General features: G+C 38.9%; 2 protein-coding genes across 3 annotated transcripts in view; both read left to right on the forward strand.

Moving 5' to 3' along the window:
* Positions 1 to 8,677: 8,677 nt before the first annotated feature.
* On the forward strand, positions 8,678 to 12,950 carry LOC133554920 (14-3-3 protein beta/alpha-1). The gene is made up of 6 exons (XM_061904203.1): positions 8,678 to 8,835; positions 9,985 to 10,286; positions 10,426 to 10,549; positions 10,650 to 10,813; positions 11,184 to 11,279; positions 11,354 to 12,950. Exons 2-6 carry the CDS (start codon positions 9,993 to 9,995, stop codon positions 11,408 to 11,410), a joined length of 735 nt encoding a protein of 244 aa, XP_061760187.1. The 5' UTR covers positions 8,678 to 8,835; positions 9,985 to 9,992; the 3' UTR covers positions 11,411 to 12,950.
* A 114-nt stretch (positions 12,951 to 13,064) lies between these two features.
* pabpc1l (poly(A) binding protein, cytoplasmic 1-like) overlaps positions 13,065 to 20,296 on the forward strand; it is a 35,222-nt gene continuing 27,990 nt past the window's right edge. For both annotated transcript variants that reach the window (XM_061904201.1, XM_061904199.1), the window contains exons 1-2: positions 13,065 to 13,217; positions 19,228 to 19,432. In XM_061904201.1, the coding sequence (XP_061760185.1) occupies positions 19,240 to 19,432 (193 nt within the window). In that variant the 5' untranslated portion in view covers positions 13,065 to 13,217; positions 19,228 to 19,239. The remainder of the gene's footprint in view (positions 13,218 to 19,227; positions 19,433 to 20,296) is intronic.

The following is a 20,296-nucleotide window of genomic DNA, read 5'->3' on the forward strand; positions in this document are numbered from 1 at the left end:
CAATGGAGCAAATTTGATTTGCTCTATTCCTCATATAAAGCGCTTTAAAAAAAAATATCTAAGAGCCTCTCTCATTGTTTTATATACACGTCTTAAGTATATATGTAATGTAGTAACAGGCATATTCATAATAATGTGTAATATTTATGTATTTTGCTCGTTTTAACATGGTATCCACAGGGTCTTAAAAAGTCCAACATTTTCAATTTGAGGCCTTAAAATGACAACGCTCTTCAAATCTCATAAAAGGTCTTAAATACCATTTTGAAAGGTCTTAAAAATCTATTAATTTTATTTTTATTTAATCATGCTTAAACTTTAGTTTTGCTTTTAGATGTTTCGATTATTGAGGACGTAACTACAAAACGGAAGTAAAGTAAGCTATCTGTGCTGCCCGGTCAGACTTTATCGAGCACCACCAGCTAGTGTGCTGTTACGTCTTAGCAAAGCAGCAGAGAAAACTTAACGAAAGCCCACAGGAAAGCCGGGTAAGTGCAAGGTCAAGGCATTGTGGCTCTACAGTTGTACCTCCCCACATCACGCAATGGTGACTTCACCACATTGCTGATTAAAAAAAAAAAAAATTAAGCATATTGTGCAATTTTTGGTCTTGAATTAATATTTTTAAGTAAATAAAGTGAACATTGGCTTCACGGTGGCAGAGGGGTTTGTGCGTCTGCCTCACAATACAAAGGTCCTGAGTAGTCAGGGTTCAATCCCGGGCTCGGGATCTTTCTGTGTGGAGTTTGCATGTCCTCCCCGTGAATGCGAGTGTTCCCTCCAGGTATTCCGGCTTCTTCCCACCTCCAAAGACATGCACCTGGGGATAGGTTGATTGGCAACACTAAATTAGCCCGAGTGTGTGAATGTGGGTGTGAATGTTGTCTGTCTATCTGTATTGGCCCTGCGATGAGGTGGCGACTTGTCCAGGGTGTAAACTGCCTTCCGCCCGATTGTAGCTGAGTTAGGCACCAGCACCCCCCGCGACCCCAAAGGGAATAAACGGTAGAAAATGGATGGATGGATAAAGTGAACATATTAATACTACAGTAGTTTTGGCTATTCGAGGAGACCAAAACAATCGGAGCGCACTGTCCAGTATCTTGCCCACTGATTGGCTCAGCCTCAGGCAGTATTATTAGTTAAGTTTATAGGACTAGACAGTACAATCCCTTAGAACATTGGTACTTGGTGTGGAGGTGGGGTTTAAGCTGTAAAGGCTTCAGGAGGGGACCCTCCTTCATTAGTGTTTCGTTGATAGGCCCACGACACGTCCAAAGGGCTCAACGGCTACACCTGTCGTCGCAAGTGTGTCCCCCTTTGATTTTACCTCTTGATTATCATTTTTCACCCCATTTGGTGTTCTCTCTTTTGATCCATAGCCATCTGCTGCTTCGTTCGGCAGCATCTGACAGTAACTTGTCGGCATGTCAGATGGCCTTTCCTAGCACTCCCATACCTTGAAAAGTTTGGTTGTGAACACGGCAACACATCCTCTACATGCAGCCTCAACCTAAAGCACCTGGGTGTGACAGCCATGTTGTTCTGCCTCAGTTGCTATGTCAGAGTACTTCAGTCCCTTACGCTCATATGCTTCACCACTGCAGCTTCCCATGGTACAGTTAGTTCCACAATGAAAGGCGACTTTTGAAAGGTTGACCACAAGATCAGGTTTGTTGTAATGACCCCAGGCAGAAAGGTGATTTTCTGATCTAAGTCAACCTGCATTATCAATTCCCGGGCTGTGTCAAGGAGGGTTGAGTCCACTCTTGCAGATGGTTTTGCTGGGAGTTGTCCTGCTCTTACGAATGGGGTCACCAACGCGGTGCCCGCGGGCACCAAGTAGCCCGTAAGGACCAGATGAGTCGCCCGCTGGCCTGTTCTAAAAATAGCTCAAATAGCAGCACTTACCTGTGAGCTGCCTCTATTTTTTTAAATTTTATTTATTTACTAGCAAGCTAGTCTCGACATTTTAATTCTAAGAGAGACAGAACTCAAATAGAATTTGAAAACCCAAGAAAATATTTTAAAGACTTGGTCTTCACTTGTTTAAATAAATTCATTTATTGTTTTACTTCGCTTCTTATAACTCACAGAAAGACAATTTTAGAGTAAAAATACAACCTTAAAAATGATTTTAGGATTTTTAAACACATATACCTTTTTACCTTTAAAATTCGTTCCTCTTTTTTCCTGACAATTTAAAATTTAAAGCCCACCAGGCTGCACCAAACTTTTGGTGCCTTGTTGACACAGAAAAGTACAATAGTGTATGCGCAGCAGCTATGAAGGTTGCAAGCCTGTTTGGTTCAACTTATCTTTGTGAATCAGCCTTTTCTGACATGAACTACACCTCACTGATGCACATCTGCAAGACTCACTCAGGGTTGCAGTGTCAAGTCAACATATATATATATATATATATATATATATATATATATATATATATATATATATATATATATATATATAATTATATATGTATACACCATGAATTGATTAACGTGGACCCTGACTTAAACAAGTTGAAAAACGTATTTGGGTGTTACCATTTAGAATATGTACTGATCTGTGCAATCTACTAATAAAAGTTTAAATCAATCAATCAAAATATATATATACATATGTGTATACATACACATATATATTTATATATATGTATGTATATATATATATGTATATGAATTTATATAAATGTATATATGTATATTTACATGCATATATATTTTTTATCATCTACATATATCTCTATATTAACATATATATCATGTATATATATATACAAGTATATATACACGTACACACACACATATATATATGTGTATATATATATATAAATAAATAAATTATCTATATATACAGTATATATATACAAATATATATACAGTATATATATAGATATATATATATATCTATATATACAGTATATATATACAAATATGTATATATATATATATATATATATATATATATATATATATATATATATATATATATATATATATATATTCATCATGCCAGCACAAGTGAGATGGCACAAAATTAGAACCCTTTGTACCAGATTAAGCCCGATGTGTACCACTACAACATAATTTATGAAGAAAGGTGTAGATAGAGTATGTTGTATAAAACATAGGTTATATGGTGTAAAGGTATTTATTATAAATATAAATGTGTATATATGTGTTTATGAGTGTTTGCAAAATACATGTCTACAGTCTAGTCTGAATATTGTATTATTGTTAATCCCACTGTATATCATTATCAAACATTATTGCAGACTCCAACATCAAAGTAGACATTCAATCACATACAGTACATAAAACAATCAAAATGCAGCATAAAAGGCATTATCACATAATATTAAAAAGACTGCTTGTGCATGTTTAGAATATTAAAATACGATAATTCATTTGCACTGTACTATAGCTATATGAATGCAGTTTGCATTAAAAAATGTGTGAAAGTCAGTTAAGTATTGATAAAGATATGATGAATTAAAATGTGCTGACATTTCATTGATCCTGTCACTAGATGGCGGTGTTGTAAGAAAGCGGCCCTGCGGCTCGTCAGCGCCAATAGGCAGAAGCGGTCGATGCAGCATCTCCATAGAAGATAACATATGGGTTACCACAGTGGTTTTGAACTTTTTTTCACTGATGTACCCCCTGTGAACATTTTTTTTTTAAATCAAGTACCCCCTAATCAGAGCAAAGCATTTTTGGTTGAAAAAAAGAGATAAAGAAGCACATCACCATGTCATCAATTTCTGATTTATTAAATTGTATAACAGTGCAAAATATTGCTCATCTTTCTTGAACTATTTGGAAAAAAAGATATACAAATACCTAAAAACGGGTTGAAAAATAAACAAGTGATTCAATTATAAATAAAGATTTCTTCACGTAGAAGTAATAATCAACTTAAAGTGACTTCTTTGGGGATTGTAATAGAGATCCATCTGGATTCATGAACTTAATTTTAAACATCTCTTCACAAAAAAAAAAAATCTTTAACATCAATATTTATGGAACATGTCCACAAAAGATCTAGCTGTCAACACTGAATATTGCATTGTTGCATTTATTTTCACAGTTTATGAACTTAGATTCATATTTGGTTGAAGTATTATCAATAAATATATTTATAAATGATTTTTTGAATTGTGGCTATTTTTAGAATATTTTTTTTAAATCTCTCGTACCCCTTGGCATACCTTCAAGTATCCCCAGGGGTACGCGTACCCCCATTTGAGAACCACTGGGTTACCATATCACACGTGACTAACGCTTCAAAAATTATACATACACACATTATATTTTATCTAACACATTTTATCGATATCGATTTCGTGTCTAAGGGGCTTCACGGTGGCAGAGGGGTTAGTGCGTCTGCCTCACAATACGAAGGTCCTGAGTAGTCGGGGTTCAATCCCAGGTTTGGGATCTTTCTGAGTGGAGTTTGCATGTACTCCCTGTGTATGGGTGAGTTCCCTCCGGGTACTCCGGCTTCCTCCCACTTCCAAAGACATGCACCTGGGGATAGGTTGATTGGCAACACTAAACTGGCCTTAGTCTTTGAATGTGAGTCTGAATGTTCTCTGTCTATCAAAAATATTACATTTAAAAAAAAAATAATAATAAATTACCTCCACCATTAATGCTGATGACCTGGACCTTTGATTTAGCTTAACTGTCTGGGAATGGTTTCCACGTTGTCTAGTATTTGGTAGTAATTACGTGCAGATCATAACAAGGATAAAATGTTTAGGAGCAGCCGAGTAAATAAGTTACTTTTAGACATCCACCCCAGATCACACCTCACTCCAACCCACTTCTCCAAAGTGGGCTGGCTCAGGGTGGAGGACAGAGTATAACAACTTGCACTGAGCCTAGTCTATAAAATCCGCTACACCTTCCTGATACCGAAGTACATGTCAAACTACTTCCTTAATGTTGATGACCGCCATAACCACAACACCAGGGGGAGCTCCACAAACCACGTTAAACCCAGATTCCGATCTAACAAAGGTCTGAAATCATTCTCTTTCCATGCCACATCAATGTGGAATGCACTCCCAACAGGTATAAAAGTAAGTGCATCCTTATCCTCCTTCAAAACCGCTCTAAAACAACACCTCCAGGCAACTTCAACCCTTTACTAATACCCTCCTCCATTCACATCCCATCTCCCCGGATTGTAAATAACCTAATGTAAATAAATGGGTTGTACTTGTATAGCGCTTTTCTACTTTCAAGGTACTCAAAGCGCTTTGACACTACTTCCACATTTACCCATTCACACACACATTCACACACTGATGGAGGAAGCTGCCATGCAAGGCGCTAACCAGCACCCATCAGGAGCAAGGGTGAAATGTCTTGCTCAAGGACACAACGAGGTTGGTACTAGGTGGGGATTGAACCAGGGACCCTCGGGTTGCACACTGCCACTCTTCCACTGCGCCACGCCGAAATGTATTTCTAATGTATATACTTGTTCTTTTGCTATCTGAACTCACTATGTTCTCTGCTGGCTGTACATATCCTACTAAGTAAGACCTACACTGTTTCAATGTCCATTTCTCTGTTGATGCAATTGTTGATGACTGAAGTACTGATATCAACCAAAGCTCCTCATCCCACCCCCCGGATTGTCAATCCATTTTCTACCAATTATTCCCTTTTGGGTTGCGGGGGGCACTGGTGCCTTTCTCAGCTACAATCGGGCGGAATGCGGCGTACACCCTGGACAAGTCGCCATCTCATCGCAGGGCCAACACAGATAGACAGACAACATTCACACTCACATTCACACACTAGGGCCAATTTAGTGTTGCCAATCAACCTATCCCCAGGTGCATGTCTTTGGAGGTGGGAGGAAGCCGGAGTACCTGGAGGGAACCCACGCATTCACAGGGAGGACATGCAAACTCCACACAGAAAGATCCCGAGCCTGGGATTGAACCCAGGACTGCATGACCTTCGTATTGTGAGGCAGACGCACTAACCCCTCTGCCACGTGAAGCCCCCCCGCTGGATCGTAAATAATTCAATGTACCGTATTTCCTTGAATTGCCGCCGGGGCGCTAATTAATTTAAAACCTCTTCTCACTCCTGCGCTTACCAAAGGCATGCGGTAAAAGTAAGCATGCGCTAATTATTTTAAAACCTCTTCTCACTCCGGCACTTACCAAAGGCATGCAGTAAACATTTGAGTGTGATGTAAGTTTGGACCTTAAATCCTACTGAATAGCTCTTAATCTTCTTCCCCTAATGCGATTTCAAATTACCGGTATTGAAATCAGCCTCTTCCATTTTGAAAATGATGACAGGGGGAGGGTCACTTGTGATGTCACGAGTTTGACCAGGCGGTAATACTAAGCATGACCTAATTATTTTGCGAAGCGAGTTTGACCCGGCAGTAATTCAAGGCAGGCGCATACTATATGCTCTGCGGCAATTCAAGGAAATACGGTATATACTATGATGATTAACCTGTGTGATGACTGTATTATGCTGATAGTATATATTTGTACCATGAACTGATCAACGTGGACTCCGACTTAAACAAGTTGAAAAACTTATTCGGGTGTTACCATTTAGTGGTCAATTGTACGGAATATGTACTGAACTGTGCAATTTACAAAGTACTCCACCAATGACTGAATAAAAACAAAAAATAAATAAATATAAAACCAATATAAAACCAATATGAAAATAAATAAGATTAAAAACTATTTTAAAGGGTAAATGCAATTAACACAGTAAAATAGAAATCAAAATGTATAAAAAAACACAGAGGACAACAGAGGACCACACAACTCACGTAGTGTTAGAAGCCAAAGAATAAAAGTGGGTCTTAAGACGAGACTTAAAACATTCCACTGTGGAAGCAGTTTGAACATGGAGGGGCAGAGTGTTCCAGAGCTTAGGGCCGACCACAGAGAAGGCCCTGTCTCCCCTGGTCTTAAGTCCGGTCTTGGGCACCACGAGCTGGAACTGGCCCTCGGACCACAGAGAAGGCCCTGTCTCCCCTGGTCTTAAGTCTGGTCTTGGGCACCACGAGCAGGAACTGGCTCTCGGACCTCAGAGCGCACGCAGGAGTGAAAATTTGGATGAGGTCTGAGATATACTGAGGTGCCAGTCCATGTAAAGATTTAAAGGCCTACTGAAATGAGATGTTCTTATTTAAACGGGGATAGCAGGTCCATTCTATGTGTCATACTTGATCATTTCGCAATATTGCCATATTTTTGCTGAAAGGATTTAGTAAAGAACCACGATAAAGTTTGCAACTTTCGGTGTTAAGAGAAATGCCCTGCCTCTAGCGGAAGTCGCAGACGATGACGTCACATGTTTGATGGCTCCTCACATATTAACATTGTTTATAATGGGAGCCTCCAACAAAAAGTGCTATTCGGACCGAGAAAACTACTATTTCCCCATTAATTTGAGCGAGGATGAAAGATTTGTGTTTGAGGATATTGCTAGTGACGGACTAGGAAAAAAAAAGTTAAAAAAAAAAAACAAGATGTTTTTAGACACATTTACTAGGAAAATTATGTGAAATCCCTTATCTTTCTATTGTGTTGCCAGTGTTTTAGTGCGTTAGTAAGTACCTGATAGTCGGAAGGGTGTCTCCACGGGTGTCTAGACGCGCAGTGTCTCAGGGGAGTCTACGGCAGCTATGGACGGCCCAAGCTCAGCTTTTCTCCGGTAAGAACTGACTTTTTAACCACAATTTTCTCACTGAAACCTGCTGGTTGACATTCCGTCGTGTTTCATGTTCGCTTGACCGCGCTCTGATCATAGTAAATTTTCACCTACAGTAATTTTAAACAAGGAATCACCATGTGTTTGTATGGCTAAAGGCTAAAGCTTCCCAACTCCATCTTTCTACTGTGACTTCTCCATTATTAATTGAACAAATTGCAAAAGATTCAGCAACACAGATGTCCAAAATACTGTATAATTATGCCGTTTAAGCAGACGACATTTAGCTGTGTGCGTGCGTAGCGTTCATACTTCCTGAAAACCCGTGACGTCTTGCGTGCACGTCATCATTGCACGACGTTTTCAAAACAAAACTCCCGGGACATTTAAAATTGCAATTTAGTAAACTAAAAAGGCCGTATTGGCATGGGTTGCAATGTTAATATTTCATCATTGATATATAAACTATCAGAGTGCGTGGTGGGTAGTAGTGGGTTTCAGTAGGCCTTTAAAATCAATTCTAAAATGAACACGGAGCCAGTGCAAACTCTGAAGAATTGGGGTTATATGTTGGCGTGTCCTGGCCCCTGTTAAAAGTCGTGCTGCCGCGTTCTGGACTAACTGCAACCGGGAGAGGCTAATGCCAGCATAAAGTGCATAAAAGCATGCACGACTTGTTCAAAAAGGTTAAAAGATATAAACGGTTTTACCTTTACTAAAAGACGAAGGTGATAAAAACACGATTTTAAAACGCCATTGACTTGTTTGTCAAGTTTAAAATCGCTGTCTATGGTGACGCCAAGGCTATTAATATTCATAAATTAAGATTAAATTGAGAAAAAAACATTTTATTTTTCACTAAAGAAGGGTTCGGTGAATGCGCAAATGAAACTGGTGGGGTTCAGTAGCTCCAACAAGGTTAAGAACCACTGTCTTAAACATCTTACGTTGTCACTGGGCATAAGGCAGATGAGATCGTGTGGCGAGAAAAGAGGAAATAGAAGCGGCCGTGCAGCGGAAGTGCTACTGCCCTGAGATATACGCTCTACGAGACGGAGGACGGAGGCTTTAACGTCTAGAGAGAGAGTTGAAATAATCAGGATTAAAAGTCGCCAATATTGTAAGTGTCGTCAGCGCGGACCGCGGTTAATGTAACGCGATGACCGTTTAGTATGCGGACGCCCGTTACGAGGCGCGTTTCGTCGCGGCCGATTGAATCCCTTTGAGGATCAATCATATAACGGTACAGTGCGGCTAGCTAGCGTTAGCATGCTAGCCATGTAGCCGTCGTCGTGAAACCATGACTTTGTTCTGACAGGCTGGCCACCCCGGCCGGCTCCTGCTAAAGCTGATAAAAAAAAACATTTTCTACTCCTATTGAAACGGAAGTGTCGCTCTGATGTTTTATAGTGTGTGCGTGGAACCACATAAATGAATTGGTATGACCGTAACTGCGTTTAAAAAAAAAAAAAAAAAAAAAAAGGTCCACCTAATTTCTGGCCTAGATAACGGAGCGTTCCGGTTGTTGGTACATCAAGCAAAGAGTTGCCACCTTACTGCAAGCCGCAGAAATCGCTCATAATTGATGTATGGCGTTCAAATAAGACATGCTAGCTTCAGTTGTACGTTGTCGAATGCGGTATAATCAGCAGATGTAGTGCGAATCCGTCAGATATCGGCAATACTTGTCAATGAAATGTGTCATGACGCTAACGCCGTTAGCTGTAGTAGTAGCACGGATTTGGATGCCTGCAGGGATATTTGTGCTCAAACAATGTTATAATACTAATTATAACATAGATTTCAAGTCAGTGAGATAATTATGGTGAATCATTTTTAGAAACATTTTTTTAGCTCACGGAGAGCCGGGATTGAAAAGCTCTGATAATTAGCTTGGGGCTAACCTCAGCAAAATGCATGACCCACTTGCCAAGGGCCCAAGTTTACGGTGCTCATCCTCAATGTTCCTGCAAAGTATATTTGGCCGATTTTCCAACAAATGTGCAAATATGTACACATGAATAATTATTTATTTGAAGAGCTGTGTTAAAGTTTATTTTTGTTGATCTCTACCTAATAATCGAATGTGTCTGATTGATTGGTACTTTCATTAGTAGATTGCACAGTTCAGTACATATTCCGTACAATTGACCACTAAATGGTAACACCCGAATAAGTTTTTCAACTTGTTTAAGTCAGGGTCCACGTTAATCAATTCATGGTAAAACCAATGTCAACCAATGTGTCCTATTTATTCTATTTCCCCTAGTCTAGAAAATGGATAAGAACGACCTGGTACAGAATGCAAAGCTTGCCGAGCAGGCTGAGCGCTATGATGACATGGCCGCAGCCATGAAAAGCGTGACGGAGCAAGGTACGGAGCTGTCAAACGAGGAGCGGAACCTTCTCTCAGTTGCCTACAAGAATGTGGTCGGAGCCCGCCGCTCATCCTGGCGTGTCATCTCCAGCATTGAGCAGAAGATCGAAGGCAACGACAAAAAAAAACAGATGGCACGTGAATACCGGGAGAAGATTGAATCCGAGCTGCAGGAGATCTGCCACGATGTGCTTGTAAGGCTGCCTGACTTTTGTCATTACCCCACTGATGAGCTGAAAAACTGTTTAAACATTAGTAGTATTACATTGTGAAAGTCTTGCTTATACCTACAAAAAGCTAAATTCTGCACTAATCTTAATTGCTTGTTTTCAGGGGCTACTGGACCAGTACCTCATTGCCAATGCATCTAGTTCTGAAGGCAAGGTGTTTTATCTGAAAATGAAAGGGGATTACTACAGATACCTGTCTGAGGTTGCATCCGGGGACACCAAAAAGGGTTAGTGGGAACAGCCTTTGGATATATAATTATGGTGTTGTTGTATGTACCTGTACTATAGATATTTGTCAATTTGAATCTTGACATTTTATACCTCCAGATACAGTGGACAATTCCCAGCAGGCGTACCAGCAAGCTTTTGACATTAGCAAGGGCGATATGCAGCCAACACACCCCATCAGGCTTGGCCTGGCCCTCAACTTCTCCGTCTTCTACTATGAAATCCAAAACAACCCGGAAAAGGCTTGCAGTCTGGCAAAGACGGTGCGGAATGAGCTTTTGTAAACGTGTCGTACTTTTAGTATGAGATCCAATGCTAGAATGGAAATACTGTATCTTTTAACAAAGATCATAATGGACATCTCTAAAAATTGACAAGACTGAATGCCTTGACAGTCATAATGCACAGTTTTGATAGACACTTTATCAACACTTTTTTTCAGCGGTGTAGAACTGCTCACAGTGAAATTCAAAATATTAGAAGCAGGTCTCGCTTTGAGACTGCAGCTCTACTCCACTGCAAACAGCAACCACAATCATAAACATATTGTTAAATAATACCTCTGTTATTATATCCTGTGAGGTGTTTGCTATTTGCCTATCAGGTCAGAGTAAGATTTGTGTTATATTTCAGGCGTTTGATGAAGCCATTGCTGAGCTTGACACCTTGAACGAGGATTCCTACAAAGACAGCACCCTGATCATGCAACTACTAAGGGACAACTTGACTGTGAGTTGGTCGGCCCTCACACTAATTCAGAGTTGGACAGGCGATTCCTAACTGTTTGTATTGTGCGTTTGCAGCTGTGGACATCAGAAAACCAGGGTGACGAGGGAGAGACCGGAGAAGGGGAAAACTAATGGAATTGCACTGTTAATCCACCTACACTCTTATCTTAAAACACAGACAGCTTATATACATCCCCCCTTCCACTCCATCAGCCCCTTCCTCTTCTGTATGACAAGCAGCCTGAATTGCTCCTGACCAACTAGTTTACCCATCTCAGTTCACTGTGAGGTGACAGGGTCATTTTCAGTTGTTAGTACATTCAGTCACTTTGTAGAAACTTGTATTGATTAGTGGGTCCATGTTTCTTGTTTTTGTTAGCTTTGTGTGTAAGTCGGCTCCTTTTTGCAGTGAGCAAGTGTGAGTGTAAAAGATATTGTGTGTGTTGGCGCGCGTTTGTGTGTGTGTATGAGATGGGGGGGGGGGGGGGGAGAAGGGGAGGTGTTGTGAATTTTAATCGTCATTCTAATTCCTTTGTCCCAGAAAGTTTGACGCATTTCACCCACCCCCTTTCTTTTTGTTACTTTTTATTATTGTGATTCCTCATGGTATTTACAGGTTTTATTGTATGGTTTTATTGTATGGTAATTAAACTGGCAAACACTGTGACGGTGGGTGTTCCATTTGCTTCACAACCCAAAAGCAGTGTGTGTTCGGAAACACGTACAATCCTGAATCCAACTTACTGCAATTCTGCTGTGGGCTCATACAGAAAGGAGGCCGGCTGTATTGTGACACTGACATCTGAGTGTAATGCCCCTCCATCGTTTTCACACAACTTTAAAGGGATCCCCTAAATTACCAAGTGTCATTGTTCAGACATTCCACATTACAAAGCTGTTAGAACGGGGTTTCTTTTCCAAAGTGCAGATTGACTGTGTAGTTTGACTTGTCATCAGCTGTATGTGTAACCTATAGTAACCTTTTTGATGTTATTCAAAAATGTTTGACCACATTGTTTCAACCTTGCCTGCAAAAATCTCTTGTCTCAAAGTGATTGATTTCTCCATGGGAAAAAAAACATTTTGGTGCCTGGCTTAACCTGTTTAATCCATTTTGGTGTTCCCAAATAGTTGACTGCGGAATTTGGACGAAACAAATTAAAATTCCGAAATCATTTGAAGGTGCCATTTCATCTTTTCAAAGAAGCTCAGTGTCACAATACCATTTATCACCACTACATTCCACATATTGTAGTTGAAAACACCATTCCACGTTATAGCTGACAGCCTGTTTGTTCTGATAAAGCTCAGAGGAATTGAAATAATGTTTTTTGTTCATTAAAAAAAGTCAGTTTCATTATGCTTGACGAAAATGCAGTTAGTGAATGTGGAACGAAGCCTGTCTGTATATCTGGTATCTACTTGCTTTGTTTTTACTGACAAGTCTTATGGCTAAAATTTGCTTCTGTAACAGTCTATTACCCAGTGCACACACGTGGTTGTGAAACTTTAGAATAGGTCTAAAAAGCAATGATGACTTGGAGATAAACAATGGTCGGTGTAATTCTAGCTTTGTGTTATGTATCTTAAAACCATTCTAGTTTCACTATACATGTAATAAATAGGAACGTGTCAAAGACCATTCAGTGAAATAAAGATTCGTTTAAGATAACCTATTGTTGTCATTTTGTGGATAAAGACACAAGAAGATGTTGTTTTTGCACAAAATGTCCGCCAGAGGGCAAGCTTAAGGCCATCAGGTTAGGGGACTACTTCCCATGGCGGAGTGTTCCACCAGTTACGGTGCGCGGATTTATGATGCAGGTGTTCCTTGGCGGCAATTAAACACATCTTTGTGAGATGAGATCGCGAGATCGCCAAGCATCTTCTCTACACTAAACTTCCCTACGCATTTCAGCATTTTGGCTATTTAAAAGCTGTAAGTAACAGCACTCTTTGTGATTTCATCTATTTATGTGGTAATTTAGACACCCTAAAACCACGTTACTGTGAAGTATTAGGAAATGTATGCACATGTAGGCAAATGTTGCTAGCTCGTGATGACGCTGTTTGCAAATGTCGAGCGATATTTTGTACTATCACATTTTTTAATCCAATCCCGTGTAAACATTGTAACATTATTTATTCTGTTATCCAAACAGCCTGCCAGTATTATACTTTATCTGTAAAAAATAACTATACAAAGTTTTTTTTTTACTGTTCATTGAACGTTACTCATCTCAGCTGCCTTAGTTGTAAACAGTCAAATGAATGCAAGTTAAAACTATTGCAAAACTTGTGCCAAAATACATTTTCTAATTTGTTTAACCTATTTTCATATACAAAAAAGAGGGACATTGCTAGTTGTTGCCACAAAAAAAAAAAAAATATATATATATATATACACACACACCCCCATCCATTTTCTACCGCTTGTGCCTGTTGGGGGTGTTGGAGCCTATCTCAGCTGCTTTTGGGCAGAAATATTACACACTCTTAAAGGCCTTCTGAAATGAGATGTTCTTATTTAAACGGGGATAGCAGGTCCATTCTATGTGTCATACTTGATCATTTTGTGATATTGCCATATTTTTGCTGAAAGGATTTAGTAGAGAACATCCACGATAAAGTTCACAACTGGAGAAAAGCCCTGCCTCTACCGGAAGTCGCAGACGATGACGTCACATGTTGAGGGCTCCTCATATATTCACATTGATTTTAATGGGAGCCTCCAACAAAAACAGCTATTCAGACCGAGAAAACGACAATTTCCCCATTAATTTGAGCGAGGATGAAAGATTTGTGTTTGAGGATATTGATAGCGACGGACTAGAAAAAACAAAAACAAAAAAAAAACGCGATTGCATTGAGACGGATTCATATGTTTTTAGAGACATTTACCAGGATAATTCTGGGAAATCCCTTATCTTTCTATTGTGTTGCTAGTGTTTTAGTGAGTTTAACAGTACCTGATAGTCGGAGGGGTGTGTCCACAGGTGTGTTGACACGCAGTGTCTCAGCGAAGTCGACGGCAGCTTCATCGACAGGGCAAGCTCAGCTGATATCCGGTAAGAAGCGACTTTTTACCACAATTTTCTCACCGAAACCTGCTGGTTAACATTCGGTTGGGATCCATGTCCGCTCTGATCCATAGTAAAGTTTCACCTTTGTGAATTTTAAACAAGGAATCACCGTGTGTTTGTGTGGCTAAAGCTTCCCAACTCCATCTTTATACATTGACTTCTCCAGTATTAATTGAACAAATTGCAAAGGATTCACCAACACAGATCTCCAAAATACTGTGTAATTATGCCGTTAAAGCAGATGACTTTTAGCTGTGTGTGTGCGCAGCGCTCATATTCCTAACAGCCCGTGACGTCAAGCGTACACGTCATCATTACGCGACGTTTTCAAGAAAAAACTCCCGGGAAATTTAAAATTGCAATTTAGTAGACTAAAAAGGCTGTATTGGCATGTGTTGCAATGTTAATATTTCATCATTGATATATAAACTATCAGACTGCGTGGTGGGTAGTAGTGGGTTTCAGTAGGCCTTTAATTGTGCCATGGAACTGCAAATTAACATCACAATGGATATGTACAGAAAATGTGTATATTTGTATAGTCAGCAAATTGTCTTCACGCAATGTATTATATTTCCTCCATTTTATATACAACTCATTAGGGTTATGGGTGAGCTGGAGCCTTTCCCAACTGACTAGGTGAAATGGCAGCTTACACAGCCGCTAGGGCACTAGTCATTCACAGGGCACATATATACAAACAACCATTGAAATTCACGCCTTTGGACAAGTTCAAGTCTTTAATAACCTAACATGCAGGATTTTGGGATGTGAGAAGAAGTTGCAGTACCCAGAAAATACCCATGCAGGGATGGTAAGCACATGGGAGAGGATCGACTTGATTCATCCCACAATGGGGAAAAGATGTAGTTGCAGTGCAGATACAAAAAGTACACACACACAAGACTAAAACACATGAAAACAAGTGGGAAACAACAGAGGACATAATAGACAGTAAAAGGAGCTGATGCAACCGGCTGCCTCTTCAGTGGCGACATTTCTACATAAAGCTCAAAGTAAAACAACAAAAAAATATTGTGCACATACAATTGCAACAAGCATGGACAAACTTCACACTGACATGTTCCAACTGAAATCTGAATCACAGTTCTCCAGAAAGTCAAAAATACCACTAGACCACCATGTTTGCGTACCACTTTATTATTAACTTAACTGGTATAGACTTATTTCGCCACCATCTAAAGATCTAACTAAAGCATTTGACACAATCACAATATTTTATGTTTGCGTAAAATATTGTTTGCGTACCACTTTATTATTAACTTAAAAGGCTTACTGAAACACACTACTACCCACCACGCAGTCTGATAGTTTATATATCAATGATGAAATATTAACATTGCAACGCATACCAATACGGCCTTTTTAGTGTACTAAATTGCATTTTTAAATTTCCCGGGAGTTTCGTCTTGAAAACGTTGTGTAATGATAACGTGTACGCAAGACGTCACAGGTTTTTAGGAAGTATGAGCGCTACGCACACACACAGCTAAATGTTGTCTGCTTTAACAGCATAATTACACAGTATTTTGGAGAACTGTGTTGCTGAATCTTTTGCAATTTGTTCAATTAATATTGGAGAAGTCAAAGTAGCAAGATGGAGTTGGGAAGCTCTAGCCTTTAGCCACACAAACACATGGTGATTCCTTGTTTAAAATTCACGGAGTTGAAACTTTCCTATGAATCCCGACCACTTGTCAACCAGCAGGTTTCGGTGAGAAAATTGTGGTTAAAAAGTCGCCAATTACCGGATATCAGCAGAGCTTGTGGCTCCCGTACAGCTGCCGTCGACTTCCCCGAGACACTGCGCGTCAACACCCGGCCGTAGACGTACACTTCCGACTATCAGGTACTGTTAAACTCACTAAAACACTAGCAACACAATAGAAAGATAAGGGATTTCCCAGAATTATCCTAGTAAATGTCTCAAAAAACATATGAATCCGTCTCAATGAAACACGAGTGCAATCGCGTTTTTTTTTTTACCAGTCCGTCGCCATCAATATCCTCAAACACGAATCTTTCATCCTCGGTCAAATTTATGGGGAAATTGTCGTTTTCTCGGTCCGAATAGCACTTTTTGTTGGAGGCTCCCATTAAAAACAATGTGAATATCTGAGGAGCCTCCTTACGTGTGACGTCATCGTCTGCGACTTCCGGTAGAGGCAGGGCTTTTCTCCATTTGCGAACTTTATCGTGGATGTTCTCTACTAAATCCTTTCAGCAAAAATATGGCAATATCGCAAAATGATCAAGTATAACACATAGAATGGACCTGCTATCCCCGTTTAAATAAGAAAATCTCATTTCAGTAGGCCTTTAGCTGGTATAAACTTATTTCGCCACCATCAATAGATCTAACTAAAGCATTTGACACAATTAATCACAATATTTTAATCAAAAAACTAGAATGAAATGGCATCAGAGGGCTGGTCTTAAACTGGATTAGAAGTTCTTTAACAAACAAGAAAATATGTGTGAAACTAGTCAAACACATGTCTGCAACGCTAAATATATCCTGTGGTGTACCTCAGGATCAATACTAGCACCAAAATTGTTCAATCTGTATATAAATTACATTGGTAAAGTTAAAAAAGATTTAAAGTTAGTATTATTCGCAGATGATACAACAGTGTTTTGTTCAGGAGAGAACACACAGAAGCTAATACAAATAACAGGAGAAATTAACCAATTAAAAAGATGGTTTGACAAAACAGAATATCTTTGAATCTCAGGAAAACTAAAATAATGCTATTTTGGAACAGTAAAAGAGAGACAAATACAAATAGACGGAATAGAAATTGAAAGAGTAAATTAAACAACATTTATTGGTATAATGATTGATGATAAATTGAACTGGAAATCTCATGTAAAAAATACAATAACAAATAAAGCTTCTAGACCAAAAATCACTTTATATTCTTTACTGCTTGCTAGTGTTACTATATCTGAGATATTGTGTAGAAATATGGGACAATAACAACAAAAGTACACTTCATTCACTGATGGTGTTACAAAAAAGATCAGTTAAAATAATACATAATGTTGGATATAGAGAACATACAAACCCTTTATTCATTGAATCGAAAATGCTGTAATTCCACGACATAGTGAAGTTGCAAACAGCTAAAATTATACACAAAGCAAACTATAACCTGCTACCCAAGAATATACAACAATTCTTCTCAATAAAAGAGGGGAAATATAATCTTAGAGAAAATTTTTATTTAAAACGTTTGTACACACGTACAACACTTGAGACCTTCAGTATATCAGTATGTGGAATTAAATTGTGGATTGGATTAAGCAAATAAATCAAATGTACTAATATGATCCACTTCAAGAAACTATTCAAACTTAGTGTTTACAAAGAACAAAGAAGAAGAACCATGATACGCATTCTGAATTTATTTAATCCATCCATTTGTTTTCTAGATAATCTTACTTTTCTCACCATATGAAATATCATTTACTTCACCAATTATCATTTATTTATTTTTTATTGTACTTACGGAGTATACTGTGAATAAATTGAGAACAGGAAGTGAACAAAAGTTTTAGCAACTGCTATGTAAAGTAAAAGGGGTAGGATTAAATAAGATTTGCTTTTTCCTACTCCCTTTCGAACATGTTGAATAGAGAAACTGGAAATTGTGATGTATCATGTTGTATGCATGCATGTTCAAAATAAACTCAAACTCAAACCAATGTCAGGCATAGAGCTGGTCGATATGGCCTTTTTTTAATATCTCGATATTTTTAGGCCATATCGCGATATACGACATATATTACGATATTTTGCCTTGGCCTTGAATGAACACTTGATGCATATAATCACAGCAGTATGATGATTCTATGTGTCTACATTACAACATTCTTCTTCATACTGCATTAATATATGCTACTTTTAAACTTTCATGCAGAGAGGGAAATCACAACTAAGTCAATTGACCAAAAGTGTATTTATTAAAGGTATTGATCAATGGCACAAACATTCATGTCATTTCCAAAACAGAAAGTGCAAGATTGTCGAAGACATTTTAAGTGTCAAATAAAAATGAGCTGCGTAATAGAAAATCATATAGCATTCATCCTTCACTATGTGGTAGGTTACTACGGACGTAATTAAATTATCTTCATTCTCTAGCGAGTGACTTTTCAAATGATGCTAAATATTAGCAGTAATGCTACTTTTTATAGCAACGCTTTTGCCCCTCACTTGACAAATTAGGGTTGTCTGTTCGACATATTCCCACTCGAAGCCAAACCACCGCCAGACGATGGAACCTCTGCGGTTTTTATTGGGAATTAAGTCTTCCTTCATTTGTTAACAGATCCGCACCTTCTTTCTCTCGTATTACTACTCGTACGGCTACATTAGCATCACAGCTAACGTTACCCAGTCTGCTACCTCTCCGCTCCACGAGGGCGTATACGTATGTGACGTATAATATGACAGTATGTGACGTATGTAAGAAGGTGCGCTTGTTGTCTGTGAGAAGGAGAGACAGGAAAGAGTGAGAAGAGCCTGTAGTGTAATGTCCGCAGCTAAAAGCAACTGCGTGAGAATGTATACTCGAATATTACGATGTAGTAATTTTTTATATCGCACAGAGACAAACCTGCGATATATCGTGTATATCGATATATCGCCCAGCCCTAGTCAGGCATATTCTTTATTTTACTGGCAAAGTCAAAAGTATCAATGCATTTGTAGTTTATAATATAATTTACATACAGTCTTCGACCAATATTCACGTGCCATCTGTTAAGGCAAAATACAATGAACTCTGATTTAATTTTTCTCCCCAACTTTTTTGTATACTTCTTTGTTTTTTGAACAAGCTGTCAACAAAGATGAACAGTAGCGGACCAACGTATCCCCTCGCCTCTTTGTATGTTGGGGACCTGCATCCTGATGTTACAGAAGCCATGTTGTACCAGAAATTTTCTCCTGCTGGGCCAATCATGTCAATTCGTGTTTGCCGTGATATTATCACCCGGAGATCCTTGGGATATGCCTACATAAACTTCCAGCAACCAGCTGATGGTAAAGAACCTTTTGTTACATAATTTTCATGGTCTACCTACATTTCTATTTAAAACATTTTCTTATATCTATCTGTTTAGGGAAGTCTATAAGCTCCCATTTTAAGTGTGGTGGTGTAATTTAATTGCAGCTTACATTACATCACTAGAAATAATGCCGCTCCTAAGAAGAGTAAGAAAACAATTTATACAAGTTATTTGCAACACTAAATTGGCCCTAGTGTGTGAATGCGAGTGTGAATGTTGTCTGTCTACCTGTGTTGACTCAGCGATGAGGTGGCGACTTGTCCAGGGTGTACACCGCCTTCCGCCCGATTGTAGCTGAGATAGGCACCAGCACCCCCGTGACCCCAAATAGGACAAGCGGTAGAAAATGGATGGATGGATGCATGGATTTTTGGTTGTAATTAGCGGCAACAACTGCCAATGGAACAAGTCAAAATTGTCTTGGTAAGATTTCTTGAAAGAAGACATTAAACTTTAAAAAATTAAAGGTGATTTTGAAATGAGCAATTATAGCCATACCTACTAATATTGTGAAGTTTTGTGTCTAATAAGACTTATGACGCTCAAAAGTACTGGTTGTATTTTTTTTCGCAGAAGATCTATTGCCTAAAAACAAATTCTTATGTCTCACTGAAAAATAAAATTCAGGGAATTGAGAGCAAGTTTGTTGAAATATTTTGACTAGAAATTAGAAATATATACTTGATCAGATGGTAAGTTTTTCCAGTACTTCACTAGTGCTCATTGTAACATTTGAACTGGCAGTCCCACCTATATTTGACCTGTTTCCCAATTGTGGTGCTGGGCATAGTCTATGTAAGGACTTTGCAGCTAAGGTAACGCGGTAATGCACGGCCCT

The sequence above is a fragment of the Nerophis ophidion genome, linkage group LG06 (assembly GCF_033978795.1).
Source record: "Nerophis ophidion isolate RoL-2023_Sa linkage group LG06, RoL_Noph_v1.0, whole genome shotgun sequence".
Taxonomy (NCBI): domain Eukaryota; kingdom Metazoa; phylum Chordata; class Actinopteri; order Syngnathiformes; family Syngnathidae; genus Nerophis; species Nerophis ophidion.

Excerpts from the sequence above, each read along its gene's own strand:
- LOC133554920 (XM_061904203.1), top strand. The coding sequence starts at position 9,993 with ATGGATAAGAACGACCTGGTACAGAATGCAAAGCTTGCCGAGCAGGCT. Across the intron at positions 10,550-10,649 it reads ATCCGGGGACACCAAAAAGG|ATACAGTGGACAATTCCCAG; the intron begins GTTAGTGGGAAC and ends TTATACCTCCAG. Across the intron at positions 10,814-11,183 it reads CTTGCAGTCTGGCAAAGACG|GCGTTTGATGAAGCCATTGC; the intron begins GTGCGGAATGAG and ends GTTATATTTCAG.